The 15,828-nt window shown below is 38.6% G+C and overlaps 1 protein-coding gene and 1 long non-coding RNA gene across 3 annotated transcripts in view; one reads left to right on the forward strand and one right to left on the reverse strand.

The window, feature by feature from the left end:
- LOC120856082 overlaps positions 1-9,896 on the forward strand; it is a 42,613-nt gene extending 32,717 nt beyond the window's left edge. The window contains exons 2-4 of one of the 2 annotated variants that reach the window (XR_005719384.1): positions 6,395-6,480; positions 7,571-7,680; positions 9,860-9,896. This is a non-coding gene — a long non-coding RNA (uncharacterized LOC120856082). Of the gene's footprint in view, positions 1-5,895; positions 6,481-7,570; positions 7,681-9,859 lie in introns of those variants that run through there. The other variant, XR_005719383.1, reaches the window with a different exon arrangement.
- The window catches only part of CTTNBP2NL (CTTNBP2 N-terminal like), a 53,444-nt gene that overhangs the window by 5,332 nt on the left and 32,284 nt on the right, over positions 1-15,828 (reverse strand). Inside the window, exons 3-4 of the mRNA XM_040231046.1 lie at positions 3,854-4,084; positions 194-301 (exon numbers count right to left, since the gene is read on the reverse strand). Of these exons, the coding sequence (XP_040086980.1) occupies positions 194-301; positions 3,854-4,084 (339 nt within the window). The remainder of the gene's footprint in view (positions 1-193; positions 302-3,853; positions 4,085-15,828) is intronic.

Raw genomic sequence — 15,828 nt, forward strand, 5'->3', positions numbered from 1 at the left:
CACTGCAGGCAGGTTCTTTACCATCTGAGTCACCAGGGAAGCTTCTTTAACTTTGTTTAATACAGTAATCCCCAGAGTTATCTGACCACAAAGCCCTTTTTTTTTTGAGTAACACAATTTATACCCTGCAGAATAATCTCCAGGAAATGCTACTCTAGGCAAATGCTGCTCCGAGCTCTTCCACCTTAATTACCTGTTGAGTCAGCCGCTCTCGCTCCTTCTCCAGCATGTAGGTGACATCATCGCCTTCAGCCGTGTCCTGTGCATGCCTTTGCCTTTCTTCTTCAAGGTCTAGGATTACCTTTAAAGAATTAAAAAAATCATTTCCAAATATAAGGAGTCACATTTAGAATACAATGTAACAGTAAGTGCCTATCTAAGCATCCAAGATCATATTCCATAGATAAATAAGTAAGTAAATCCTAGTCAGGGGCATCAAAGAGCACACTGTCTAGAAGGGTGAAAGATATGTTCTAGAAAAAATACAGTATGTACTTTACCTCACACAAAGTGGCATGTAAACAGAAAAGAGGAACTCATTAGCTACAGGGACTGAAAAGGTTTCAGAGAATTAATAAGTTTGTTGGGATTAGGGGACAGGTGAAGTAAGGCAGATTCATGGAAAGCTGAAAGCTGAGGCTTTCCCTGTGATGCTCAAATCACTGGAGGTACCAGAGTGAAGCCTGAAATTAAACATTTCAAATAGGTGACATCCTAACTGTGCCTTGCTTAATTAATATATACATCTTATATACAGTTAGATAAGAAGTAAAAAGATTCTCTAGACTTCATCCTGCATACAAGAAGGCTTAATTATTGAGATCTGAAGTCGAGATTTTTCATAAGGCCTTTTAATTAACTGTCTACCCATTCCACTTACCCTGGTGCCAAGCAATTAAGCCCAACTTTAAGGAGAGTACAGGTTTAAAGGGGCACTTCCCCACATAATCCTGCCTACAACTGCATAGTATTCCAATAATTATGGATTTCTTCATAGCTTCTGCCCATGATTCAGAGGCGGGCTGGCCCAGACCTCCCCAAGCCAGAGCACTGTCATCCCCGTGCCATTTCTCATTGTTCGTCTTCACTAACAACTGTTATGAATGGAGGAAGAAGACTTTCTGGGACTCCTCTTTAAATACAAAAATGAAAACATTCTGGTTTATTTCCTTCTGGTTAAAAAAAGATTTTGGCTTCTCCTCTCCAGAGAGGCTTCTAAAATTATAGAAATGGGATGAAAAGAAAAAAAAAAAACACCCTAAAAAGACAGACTTTGGCAGACAAATTTTTAATATTCTGAAGAAAGAAAGAGGCTGGAGTGGAGGGATGGTAGCTACTTGGTATGAGGGAGGAAGCTGTTTTGCCTTGTGGGACCCCAAAGACATAGGGGTATCTGCAGGTGGCAGATACTGCAGAGAAGAGGTAAGGTGTAGGATGGAAGACAAGGGAACTAGTTCCAGGTGTGTATTTTCAAGAGTTATCTGTCCCTTCAACCTGATTCCTGTACACAGAATGCCCAGCCAGGCATCTACTGCCCAGGAATACACCAGATGTTTATACTCTGAAGAGACAGAATGTGACAACCTCCAGATTTGGTAATAACAGATATGACAGAGAATAAAGGTGAGGAAAGAGGATTATTTTTATTTTGGGAAGATGGCAGGGTGAAGAGGAAAGGGAAGTGGGGTGCTAACAAAATCCACATCTTTAATAAAAGGAAGTAAATATAAGTGTCTAAAATTATCTGATAAAGTGAGAGAGCAATATATTAGTTAGAAATATGGAAAAAATATATGGAAGTTAGCTAACAAAATAAAACATTAAAAGAAAAGTGGTTGTCTCTAATATTGAGGAAGAGAGGGAATGGGAAGAGGTAGACTCAGTTCAGTTTAGTCGCTCAGTCGTGAAAGACTCTTCACGACCCCATGAATCGCAGCACACCAGGCCTGCCTGTCCATCACCAACTCCCGGAGTTCACTCAGACTCACGTCCATCGAATCCGTGATGCCATCCAGCCATCTCATCCTCTGTCATCCCCTTCTCCTCCTGCCCCCAGTCCCTCCCAGCATCAGAGTCTTTTCCAAGGAGTCAACTCTTCACATGAGGTGGCCAAAGTACCGGAGTTTCAGCTTTAGCATCATTCCTTCCAAAGAAATCCCAGGGCTGATCTAAGCAGAGTAACCATGTAATTCACTGTTTAAATCACTAATATGTCTAAGAGCCAAAGTGGGTATTGTTAACAACTCTGCCAAGGCACCAGGCTTAAACTGGAATTCTCTCAGGAAAACTGGGACTATATGCATGCTAATTATAAGCCTCTAGGTACTATGTGATGTCTAATGAAGTCAATGTTCTACTTTGATAAAACACTTAAGAATAGATAGGCAGTGATTTAAAACATTTAATGCTACCTTACACTGAAATATAGTATTAGGAAATCTTGAAATTTTTAACTCTTCTTCTCCCCAATCACCTAGGACCATAAATTATCCCAACATTATTTCAACAGGCATGATAGCCAGCCAGCCCTTTAGTACCACTCAATTACTTTATGTATGAAGTGGAAAACAGGCTTGCCTATTAAATAAAGATGTTGTGTAGATTTTCTTATAATATGTAAAAGCCCCCAAATTTAGGCAACTAACCCTAACTCATTGACATCTTTTAAACTGGAGCATAAATGTCTTCAGATTACTTCAGTCTAAACCAGAGGTTAAACTTTTCTGGGTCTTGGAGAACTCTGAGAATTCTAGTAAGGATAGGGAAAAAAAATTTATTTTCTATAAAATGCATAAATTTTGGCATTCATTGTATTTTCTGGGGGGTCATGGAACATCTGAGACCTATTTGTGGTTAAGAACCCCCATTCTGGCTTTTTGTTTGGACTCTGTGAAGGGAAAGACAAATTGTGGGCAAGACCTAAGACCTTAAGCACTTTGTCAGATGCACTGTAAGCAGATGGCTCTCTAAGGCAGGTAACCATAAAGTAAACGAAGATCTATCAGACTGCAGCTGCTAACCCCATTTCTTCTGAATAAAACACTTCCTACTAAATGCACTGATGTCCCCCCACCTTGTTGATATAAATCTAAACCAACAGTTCTTAAAAATGCATATTCTAGCCAAGCATCTTTTCCAGGCCAAATGTGAGCTATAAATGACAAGTCGGGGAGTGAAATTGCAAGCACTAGAAGAATTCCAATGAGATGAGGTAGAGGAAAGCACAGGTCCTATCTTAGATGCTGTAAGACCTGGAGACAGACAGACAGACAGACAGACACACACACACACACATTCCTAATAGAGAACAGCTTTAAGGTAAACAACCGTAGGGACTGTTTATGGTTTCATGAGAGGTAAAATGCAATGAAACTCAAAACCAGAAATTTAATAAAAATAATCTATTGGCTTGTATGTTTACAGTCAGGTAAATTCTCTCTCTCTGATACAGCATTCCCCAAATACCCAAATACCTATTAATCTTTCTATTTATCACTTAAGTAAGCAAATAGAGAACACTCTGTTCAGCTACAAGGCTTGGTCAAGCCCCAGTTTGTTGCCAATGTTTGGATGATCAGGAGTTGAAAAAACAAACCCAAGTGTTTTGGAGTGTCGTATCAAGAAGGAATGTCATCTAAAATAATGTGTCTGACATACTCCCTAAATTTAACATTTGGAATAACCTGCATTTTCTATCTCCTGGCTCCTAGGTAAGCTGATTTTTTTTTTTTTTTTGGACACCTGTGAGACCTCCCAGTTGAACTACCATGAGACCTGGCAGCTGACAGAAAAGTACAGGCACTATTTAGAAAGCCGTCACAGGAGCCTGCGGGCTCGAGCCAGCGTCACCCACCTTGCGGTGCCGGCTCTCAGCAGCAGCCAGCTGCGACAGCATGCGCTCCTGCATGTTCTTGCACTGTTTCATCACCACCTTAAGAACTGAGAGCGGGTTCGTGCACACTGGCTGCTTCTCGCCATCATTCTTCTCTTTTAGGGTTTCAAAGTCTCTCTGGAGCGCCATTAAAGGATCACTGATGTTGTATTTTCCATAGCGTTCTTCAATGAAAGTATCTCTATGTTGCGCCTGGGAAAGAAGGAAAAATAAGCATTTTGCTTTCAAGCATTACTGAAGAGGGGATTTGCTAGCAGTTAGACATCAAAGGTGGTGGTGTTGGTATGAAGTAACCTGTGGACTACAAATCAGATGGGCCATCTAAGTATAGATACAGCATCAGAATAGGGGCACAGCATACTAACGAGAACAAATACTTATATAGTGCTAATTACATGTTAGATGCTGATCCAAGTGTTCAGATTCAGATTACCTTACCTAAGTTTTACTTTGACTTTTAAAGTGGTGCTATCATTTCCATTTTGCAGATGAGTAAATTACTATGCAGAGGTCAAGTGACTTGCTTCAGGTTGCTTGGCTAGCAAGTTGTCAGAATTGGGATTTAAACCCAGGCAGCCTGGCTCTAAAGTCTGTGACCTGAACTGCCATGCTTACCGCCTCAGCTTATGAATGCTTATATTACCAACGGGTATATCTTATCTTTCCTTGCTGAGGTATGGCATTTGCATTTCTAAAATATGGTAAACATAATATCTTTATGAGTTTACAGATTTAGAGACCTAACAAGGTGACCATAGGTAAGTAAAGGATGCTAAAAATAATTCTACATTATAATCGAGGACTGGTTGTGATTTTTCCACATAGAACTTCACTAGACTACTGATGGGTCAAGAGGGTGGAGGCTCTTGGCACTAGGGTTGCAGACAGAATCCCTCTACCCCCTCTTCCAGCCTCCGTCCAGCTGCTATCTTTTATCTCCATTCTGTCCCCTTCAGGGCTTGGGGAACTTGAGCAGGGAATGTGGACTGGTGCTTGGAGTCTGGCCTAGGGCTTTGGGCCTGGGCACCAAGTCAGGTCAGATGATCAGGAAGGCAGTCGAAGGAGATTCTTAAGCTACCCTCTTGTCCCTGCTAGGAAAAATTTGAAGTACTATTTCATTTGAGCATCATATATTATGTGCAGGTGAACAAAGGACATTAACAATCATGTAAACAGACATTTAAAGGTTTCCTAAGACATTTTACAAAAATAATAATAATAATAATAATTGTTCATAGAGGGTTGAGGAAACTTCCTCAAAAGTCACAGCAAAGTACTGTATAATTTAAGCTTTCAAATGAAATCTAGTTACAAAAACTATTGTCATTTCTCAATTAAAAAAATTATTTTATCAGGAGCTACATATATATTTTTACTACCACTACCCACAAATGGGAACCCATTTGAAAAGAAAAATACACAATTCAATGACCATGCTTAAAAAACAGAACAAAAACCCTCGAGAAAATAAAGCAAACATGGGTTTCTTTGACACAGAAACAGGTTTCAGTGCTGAACATGTGATGCCTCCTTCTTCAATAGAGACTGTCAAAGTTTAAGACTCAGGAATTAGCCTTGAGTTACAAATTTGTATTGGTACTGGTTGGCAAATGCTCAAAAAAGAGTTAGAAGCCCTGGGTTTTACTTCTGGCTTGACTACAACCTCTTAAGCAATGACATTATTGGAGTATTTGGATAATATCTGTATACCAGAAATTTGAAACTCATTTGTTGCTGTAAGTTACTGTTAACTAACCCCCTAACCTTATTACAAGTATGTATGTGTGCACATGTGAGCATGTAAATTAAAAGACAGAATCCTATTTTGAGGTCCAAATTAAAAAGAAAATTCTCAGTAAAATTTCAAAAATTTCAAAATCAAGTCCATTTAGGATGGAGAAAGACAAGACCAATTCCAAAACTATTTATCATCATCACCATCATCATTTTGGTTGCACCTTGCAGCATGCTGGATTTTAGTTCCCTGACCAGGGACTGAACCCATGCCCCCTGCATTGGGAGTTGGGAGTCTGAACCACTGGACTGACTGCCAGGGAAGTCCTATTATTTTTAAAAAACGTGGCAAGAGTAGACAAAAAAGCCAATTTTAATTATGAATATAAGAGCATTAATGTCAAACAAATGTGACTCATCAATGTTTTCATGAAGAACCTCTGTTTCTTTAAATTCAGGTATAAAAACATGAGAGTGAAAAAAACACAACATGAGATTGATAACCCAGGATTCAATGAAAGTATCTATCTGTGGCTATTAACGTCCTATGGCAAATCCTTATTTAGCAAACAGACAAAGGAAGCAAGAGAGGAAAAAAACACTCTTTAAGGAGTTGAAATCCCACTTTTCTGTCACATCTTTTATTCATGATTACTATTTCTGTAAGATTAGCTATGGAAAAGAAACGATTATTGGTACTGAAATTGGTTTAGTAGGGCAAAAAGGAAAAAGCAAACCTGAATATTTTTATGACCTTTTCCTTTTCAGAACACCATGGAGAAAGTGGTATGGGAGAGCAGAGCTGGGAGTACAATTAAAGACTGATATCAGATCTGCTGAGAAGCTCCTCTCAGGTTTGGGTACATAGTTAACTCACCCTTAAAAATATGACTTTTTAAAACCCACACCGTTATTATCCTGTAGAATTAATAAGCATCACAGGGTTACAAGTAATGGATGCGGAGCTTCTGTGGTGAGGTCTCAGACTTCCCTGAGAATAGCTGTCAAGCTGTCTGTTTTCTCTTGAAGTACTTCACTGTAATTCCATAATCACTTGTACAGTAATTACAAGTTATATAAAATTGGTAGCTTCAATATAAGTGAAAAGAATCTGTGAAATAATCGAAAAAAGGTTCCTTATCATGAAACAATTCTCTTAAGTATATTTTAATAAGGGCCCGAATATGGGAAAAGTGAATTCTGTATTTATTATACCAAACAGTGAATTGGAAAATGAGATGGAATATAGTATTTTCCAACCAACTTAATGTGTCAGTCAAGTGAATTGGATGGGTTACACACTTAACAACCTAAATAATAACAACAAAAATAAACAAAAATAGATGTTATGATTTGATAAATGAAAGAAGAGCTTTAGTGGAAGTATGTAGGGTTATTTGGTCTTCCCTGGTGGCTCAGATGGTAGAGTCTGCCTTCGTTGCGGGAGACCTGGGATCGATCCCTGGAGAAGGAAATGGCAACCCACTCCAGTATTCATCCTGGAAAATCCCATGGATGGAGAAGCGTGGCAGGGTACAGTCCATAGAGTTGCAGAGTCAGACATGACTGAGTGACTTCACTTCACATGGTTATTTATTCCTATTTAACAAATTACCCCCAATTTAAATGTTTAGTGAACCGTTTTTAACCTCATACAGTTTCTGAGGGTCAGGAATCTTGGAGGGGTTGAGGGCTGAGCCGGGTGGTTCTAGCTCAGGGTCTCATGAGGTTGCAGTCAAGCTGCTGGCCAGGACTGCAGGCGTCTGAAGGTAAAAGTAGGGCTGGAGGATTCACTTTCAAGCTTGGTTGCTGGGTTAGGCCTTGTCCCCGAGTATGTGCTGCCTTCCCACAGAGCAAGTGAGACAGTGAGACAGATAGACACAGGCACATCAAGAGGGAAGTCCCACTGTCTTATGACTCACCATCATTTCTGATGTGTTCTAGCAACCACACAGACCAACCCTGGTAAATATGGCCAGCAGGGACTACATAATGGTGTGACTATCAGGAGCGGGATCATTCATTGAGGGCCATCTTCGAAGCTGGCTATCAAGGTGAATGACTAGACATGCTACCACTACCTTTCACATTTCAAGTCAAAATTTAGACTTAAATACCTATTCTAAAATCTGTCAAGGCTGAGCTTAATATTTTAATGATATCTCAGCTATTTTATAAGAACTTTAAAATGATCTAGATTTCACTTTTAGGGGGAAGAGATCAGGAGTGCTGCTAAAACCAGTCAGTTCCTTGCAATTTCATTATTTTCACTTTAGTGACAATATGTATTTTAACTGAACACAAATTCCTACACTGTCAGAAAACACATTGATCTTTAATTCCAGATAACAATAAAGTAACTGGCTGATCAGACAGATTCAATAATAGAGGATATTACTACAGCAGACAAAACATACTAGTCATCTACTACTCATTTATTTTTACTGTTACAGGCCAAATGAAACATGCCACTACTGAAAACTTAAAACCACGTAATATCCTTGGATATGCCATGCTTGCTCTTCAAAAATTTCAGCTTTGCTATGATAAACTACAAAAAGAAATATGAAGGAGTTACCTTCTCTCTATAATAAATAATTTATTATGCTAAATAATTATTATGTATGTATATATGTACATAAATAATAGTTAATAATACATAAATAATAGTATAAATTATATATATTTCCATCTTAAAATAAGAAATCAATCTCTTTATTCTTTGGATAATAAGCACCAACATAAGAAGTGGTCCCAAACGTAAAGGTGGAAGAATTATGGCCCATTTATTTAATTGAGGGCTTATATTCAAGTAGAAGGTTTTATTTTCAAGACTCATGTTGATATCATAACTGTATTAGGATATGCATCTTTGCCATTTACCACCAATTCTGAAGTGATACTTATAAAAGTAATCAGCAATATAAACGTTATGCCTATAACTATCTGTGCTAAGGATCAGAAAGACAAACAAGATGATTCCACAATGATTTCTGTTCATGTTACCAAAAGCATGTGAAAAAGAATTCTTTTCACACACAGTTTGATTCTATTAATCTTAAATCATTTATACTCTGGAGTCCCTAATAAACTATAAACAGCTGTCTGAGAACTGGAAATATAGCAACTATTCTGGATAAAGATGATAACGATATTATAAGTATACCCTTTGTTCTGGAAGCTCCTTTCTACTTTCTGAAGGAAAACTGGATTTTACTGTTGGACAATATTGATAAAAAAGGATCTAGCCTCATTGGAATTATGCTTTAATTTTTGGAATATGGCACAAAATTTATCATTGGAACAAGGAGAAAATTTTCATCACTTAAAAAATTTTTAATATATTATTGAAAACCAAATACTCCTTCCACTTAACTATAAATTCTGTCTTCTCAAATCTGGGTTTCTATGTGTTTATTTTCTTTAATACTTTTGGGCTCTAGAGTCTAACAGAGCTGAGATTGTATCCTGTCACTATTACTTTCTTTGCTACCTTTAGCAATGACCTTAACTTCTCTGTGCCTCAGATTCCTCTTCTGTAGAACGAGGGTAACAAATATACCTATAGTTATAAAAATTAAATGACTAACATAAAAATGCTTCCTCTTGTACTTGACACAAAGCAAGTATAATAAATATGAATTATTTTTTTCAATAGCTAAATTTAGAATACTTTTTCCTTTATTTTAGAGTTGACTTAAACTCAACTCCACAGATTTACGATTCTTTAAAACTGGATCAGGCTAGGAAATCTTCATTAAAAGCAAAACAAAATTTACCAATCCCAGATAACTCAGAAGTAACACATCACTAAAAATATATCAGGAACCTGGATAATCAATAACATTCTATTTAGTTAGCAATCAATCTTGAACTAGTATTTGACATATTATATAATGTGGTCAATTGGTATTTATCTCTTGCGTTGTTATAAACATTTCTCACTTTCCTTTCTTTTATTTCATCCTTGCTAGATTTTAAGTTATTTGAAGGAAAAAGCACTTATACATCTCTCTTCCTACATTCTCTGTATTTTGCCTTAGGCCTAAGACATATAATAGATGTTTATTTTCCGGCCTCTTTCCTGATGTCTTAGCCTTTCTGTACTCATCATTTTAGTCAGGTCAGTATTTTTTTGTTTTTGCTGTTAGTAAAAGCTAGACTAGTTCCAAATAGGAAAAGGAGTATGTCAAGGCTGTCTATTGTCACCCTGCTTATTTAACTTATATGCAGAGTACATCATGAGAAATGCTGGGCTGGAAGAAACACAAGCTGGAATCAAGATTGCCAGGAGAAATATCAATAACCTCAGATATGCAGATGATACCACCCTTATGGCAGAAAGTGAGGAAGAACTAAAGAGCCTCTTGATAAAAGTGAAAGAGGAGAGTGAAAGGTTGGCTTAAAGGTCAATATTCAGAAAACTAAGATCAAAGCATCTGGTCCCATCACTTCATGGCAAATAGATGGGGAAACAGTAGCTGACTTTATTTTTGGGGGCTCCAAAATCACTGCAGATGGTGACTGCAGCCATGAAATTAAAAGACGCTTACTCCTTGAAAGAAAAGTTATGACCAACCTAGACAGCATATTCATTCAAAAGCAGAGACATTACTTTGCCAACAAAGGGCCATCTAGTCAAGGCTATGGTTTTTCCAGTGGTCATGTATGGATGTGAGAGTTGGACTATAAAGAAAGCTGAGCGCCGAAGAATTGATGCTTTTGAACTGTGGCATTGGAGAAGACTCTTGAGAGTTCCTTGGACTGCAAGGAGATCCAACCAATCTATCCTAAAGGAGATCAGTCCTGGGTATTCATTGGAAGGACTGATGTTGAAGCTGAAACTCCAATACTTTGGCCACCTGATGCGAAGAGCTGACTCATTGGAAAAGACCCTGATGCTGGGTAAGACTGAGGGCAGGAGGAGAAGGGGACGACAGAGAATGAGATGGTTGGATGGCATCACCGACTCAATGGACATGAGTTTGGGTAAACTCCGGGAGTTGGTGATGGACAGGGAGGTCTGGCGTGCTGCAGTTCATGGGGTCGCAGAGTCAGACACAACTGAGCGACTGAACTGAACTGAACTGAAAATCTAGAATTTACTGAGTATAATCACTTAAGGTAACACTGATCTATATATTTAGCAAACTGACTTTGAAGTAGAACGAGCTTCAAAGATTCCCCTTGTCTTTTTAATAAAATGTTCATCATGCTGGTAAAAAAAAAAATTCTCCTGGAGTCAGTTTGCATCCAGATATTTATAAAAGCAATTATTTACATAAGTTCAGAGGATCATATTATTATCTGACTCCAGTGTAATAAATTCTTTTGAAGACTAAAAATGGTAAGTTTAGTACAAATAACTACAAGTATAATACTTCTAGCTAGTAGATTACTTATTGATAGAATAAGAATATGGGTAAACAGAATAATGTAGCTGCTTCAACATTCAAATTCCAGAGAGTCCTGAGAAACTAACGAAATTGAAATAAGTGTGTTGAGTTTTTTGTCTTTGTTCTGTTTTATTATTATAGACTATGTAGGTGGTTGAAACAAGTTACATATACATTCTGGACTGGGTCTACAGAAACAACTTTTTCAAGTGGGGAAGAAAATGTGTAAGGAATTCTATAAGACCTGAACAAATTAACAGTCTAAATATAAATTAAGGATTTGAAAGTATAATCTTTAATGCTGTATTAAGAGCTTAATCTCTTTTATTTAGAGAACCTTATATCTCTTAAAATATAATGAGAGTCAACACCTACCTCATACCATACAAAGCAGGAATGGATTACAGACCTAAAAATAAAATGTGAATGGGCAAAAAGCACATGAAAACATGCTCAACTCATTAGTGATCAGGGAGATGTAAATTAAAACAATAAGATACTACTATACAGCCATGGCAACCCACTCCAGTACTCTTGCCTGGAAAATCCCATGGACGGAGGAGCCTGGTAGGCTGCAGTCCATGGGGTCGCTAGGAGTCGGACACCACTGAGTGACTTCACTTTCACTTTCATGCATTGGAGAAGGAAATGGCAACCCACTCCAGTATTCTTGCCTGGAGAATCTCAGGGACAGAAGAGCCTGGTGGGCTGCCGTCTATGGGGTCGCACAGAGTCGGACATGACTGAAGTGACTTAGCAGCAGCAGCAGCAGCATACAGCCATTAGAAAGGCTAAAATTAAAGACCAACAACATTAAATGCTGGAAAGGTATGGAGTAACTAGAATACTCACACATTGCTGGTGGGAGTATAAATGGTATAATTATTTTGGAAATTAACCTGGAAGTTTCTCATAAAGTTAGAAAATGCCTACCTCCAATTCCACTTCTAAGTATTTGTCTAAAAGAAATGAAAACATATATTCACAAAGACTTCTACACAGTTATCCAGAGTAGCTTTATTCATAATAGCCCTAAACTGTAAACAATTATCAATCACTAGTAGAACAGATAAAAATAAAATGTGATGCATTCATACAATGGAAAACTATTCAGGGACCTCCCTTGTGGCACAGAGGATAAAAATCTGTCTGGCAATGCAGGGAACATGGATTTGATCCCTGATATGGGCAGATCCCACATGCTGCAGAGCAACTAAGTCCATGCAGCGCAACTACTGAGCCTGTGTGCTGGAACTCCTGAAGCCCATGCGCTCCGAGCCCATGCTCTGCAATGAAGAACAGCCCCCACTCCCCCACAACCCATGTGCAGCAACAAAGACCCCCAGTTCAGTTCAGTTCAGTCGCTCAGTGGTGTCCGACTCTTTGCGACCCCATGAATTGCAGCACGCCAGGCCTCCCTGTCCATCACCAACTCCCGGAGTTCACTCAGACTCACGTCCACCGAGTCGGTGATGCCATCCAGCCATCTCATCCTCGGTCGTCCCCTTCTCCTCCTGCCCCCAATCCCTCCCAGCATCAGAGTCTTTTCCAATGAGTCAGCTCTTGGCATGAGGTGGCCAAAGTACTGGAGTTTCAGTTTTAGCATCATTCCTTCCAAAGAAATCCCAGGGCTGATCTCCTTCAGAATGGACTGGTTGGATCTCCTTGCAGTCCAAGGGACTCTCAAGAGTCTTCTCCAATACCACAGTTCAAAAGCGTCAATTCTTCGGCACTCAGCCTTCTTCACAGTCCAACTCTTACATCCATACATGACCACAGGAAAAACCATAGCCTTGACTAGACGGACCTTAGTCGGCAAAGTAATGTCTCTGCTTTTGAATATACTATCTAGGTTGGTCATAACTTTTCTTCCAAAACAACCCCCCAAAAGAAATACTATTCAGAAATAAAAAGGAACAAATTACTGAACCATACAATGATACTAACGAACCTGAAATCATTATATCAAACAAAAAAAAGTGTCAGACAGAAAGAACACATTCTGTGTCACTGTTCTAATGGGCAAAACTAATCTACAGTGAAGAAAATCAGAACAGTGGTTACACCTGGATATAGTGAGGACAAATGACCAGGGAGGGGCACACGATAACTTTTTGGTGTGATTAGAATGTTTGTCTTGATAGGCGTATACGTCAAATGGAGTGGAATTTGTCAAAACTTACTGAATTCAACACTTAACATTGATGCATTTCACTAGATCTAAAATATACCTCTAGTTTAAAAATATAAATATATATAATGAGAATTAAAGGTGAAATTAAATTATATATAATATATAGTGTTTCAGAAACATGGGAAGTTCAAACCAAAGTAATTTTAATAGCAATAACAACAGCAGAAACGAGAGGTGCTCACGCTGGAGAGCTTATTACCTGCTGAGCAGCATGCTCATAGCTTTACAAAGCTCGTCTCATCCTAACAGCCTTCCTCTACAGTAGACAGCACTGTATCTCTACTTTGTAGAAGAAACTGACCATTAATATGCGACTTTCCCAAGGCTACAAAGCCAGTTAAGTAGCGGAGAAGAACAGTAAACGGTATACAGTACGTACTGTATATGTTAACTGAAAGAGTAATACACATAAACAGATATTCCCCAGTCCGTCATAGGAATGATTTGCAATTTAGTAGGTCATGATCAGCAGCTTAAAAATGAACTGGAACAGAACTGAAAAGATCACAGAGCACTGAACATTATGAGCACTATTTCAAGAAACTTCTCTTTTGGCATGAGAATATAGAGGTGTGTGTGGGAGGGCAAGTGTGTGTGTTGGTATATCCCTTGGGTCATGATGCAAAGTCTATTTTTGACTCGGTGTCCCTGTCAAAAAAGTCTGAAAAACACTAGAATAGAAAGAAGAACGTAAGAAGTGTAACTCCTTAATCTATAATTTTAAGCAGTTTAAGCTATAATAAATATGTAAATTCTGAAAGAAATGATAAGGAATCAGCATTACTGTTTTAAATTGATGACTGTTATAAAAGCTTACAAAGCTGGAGAAGTTTCGCCTAATATCAAATATACAAAATGTGAAAAAAAAAAAAAAAAGCCTGTGTTACTAGGGTTAGACAATCAAAAATGGCAAGGAAACTATAAGCAAGGTGAAAAGACAGCCTTCAGAATGGGAGAAAATAATAGCAAATGAAGCAACTGACAAAGGATTAATCTCAAAAATATACAAGCAACTCCTGCAGCTCAATTCCAGAAAAATAAACGACCCAATCAAAAAATGGGCCAAAGAACTAAACAGACATTTTGCCAAAGAAGACATACAGATGGCTAACAAACACATGAAAAGATGCTCAACATCACTCATTATCAGAGAAATGCAAATCAAAACCACAATGAGGTGCCATTTCACGCCAGTCAGAATGGCTGTTATCCAAAAGTCTACAAGTAATAAATGCTGGAGAGGGTGTGCAAAAAAGGGAACCCTCTTACACTGTTGGTGGGAATGCAAACTAGTACAGCCACTATGGAGAACAGTGTGGAGATTCCTTAAAAAACTGGAAATGGAACTGCCATATGACCCAGCAATCCCACTGCTGGGCATACACACTGAGGAAACCAGAATTGAAAGAGCCACATGTACCCCAATGTTCATCGCAGCACTGTTTGTAATAGCCAGGACATGGAAGCAACCTAGATGTCCATCAGCAGATGAATGGATAAGAAAGCTGTGGTACATATACACAGTGGAGTATTACTCAGCCATTAAAAAGAATACATTTGAATCAGTTCTAATGAGGTGGATGAAACTGGAGCCTATTATACAGCGTGAAGTAAGCCAGAAAGAAAAACACCAATACAGTATGCTAACACATATACATGGAATTTAGAAAGATGGTAACGATAACCCTGTATGCGAGACAGCAAAAGAGACACAGATGTATAGAACAGTCTTGGACTCTGTGGGAGAGGGCGAGGGTGGGATGATATGGGAGAGTGGCATTGAAACATGTATATTATATGTGAAACGAATCGCCAGTCCAGGTTTGATGCATGATACAGGGTGCTCAGGGCTGGTGCACTGGGATGACCCAGAGGGATGGTATGGGGAGGGAGGTGGGAGGGGGGTTAGGATGGGGAACACGTGTACACCCATGGCGGATTCATGTTGATGTATGGGAAAACCAATACAATATTGTAAAGTAGTTAGCCTCCAATTAAAATAAATAAATTTATATTTAAAAAAAAAGGTAAAAAAAATGGCATTGGAGAAATCAGAAAATTTTCTGGACATATGGTTGGTTCACAGGCACATGCTTTGAATCCTTACATTGAATGCTTAATGTTTGCTGGGTACTTTTATGCTAAGTGATGTGGGTGATGTTAGGGGGGTGTAGATTTGACTGAGCCCCTGCTTTCAAGAGCTTAAAATTTGCCAGACAAGTTGAAGGCCTGACAGCAGAAATAAACAAGCTGTTTCTGCTTATTGAATGCTTTCTAAACAATACCATTAATGTTTAAAGGAACACCAAGTGCAATTTGTTTGATCAGAACTTTCTAAGACTCAGACCTTACACTCGTAAGGAGTAGGAAGGAAAAGGCCAACCCTGGAAGTGGGTGGGTTCTGGCAGATAAATGGGACTATCAGCAATTTAATGAATCACAGGAAACACCATGAGGCTGGGGGGAGGGTCACACTATCCAAAAACCATCTCTAAAGTATTACATAAGGAGACCCAGACTGCACGCTATAACTGTGTGATACTTTAAGTAACTATGAACTTTAAAAGCATCTTTATTAGAGATGTTATCTGGCTCTTTTACTCACTATGTAT

The sequence above is a fragment of the Oryx dammah genome, unplaced genomic scaffold (assembly GCF_014754425.2).
Source record: "Oryx dammah isolate SB20612 unplaced genomic scaffold, SCBI_Odam_1.1 HiC_scaffold_28, whole genome shotgun sequence".
Lineage (NCBI taxonomy): Eukaryota > Metazoa > Chordata > Mammalia > Artiodactyla > Bovidae > Oryx > Oryx dammah.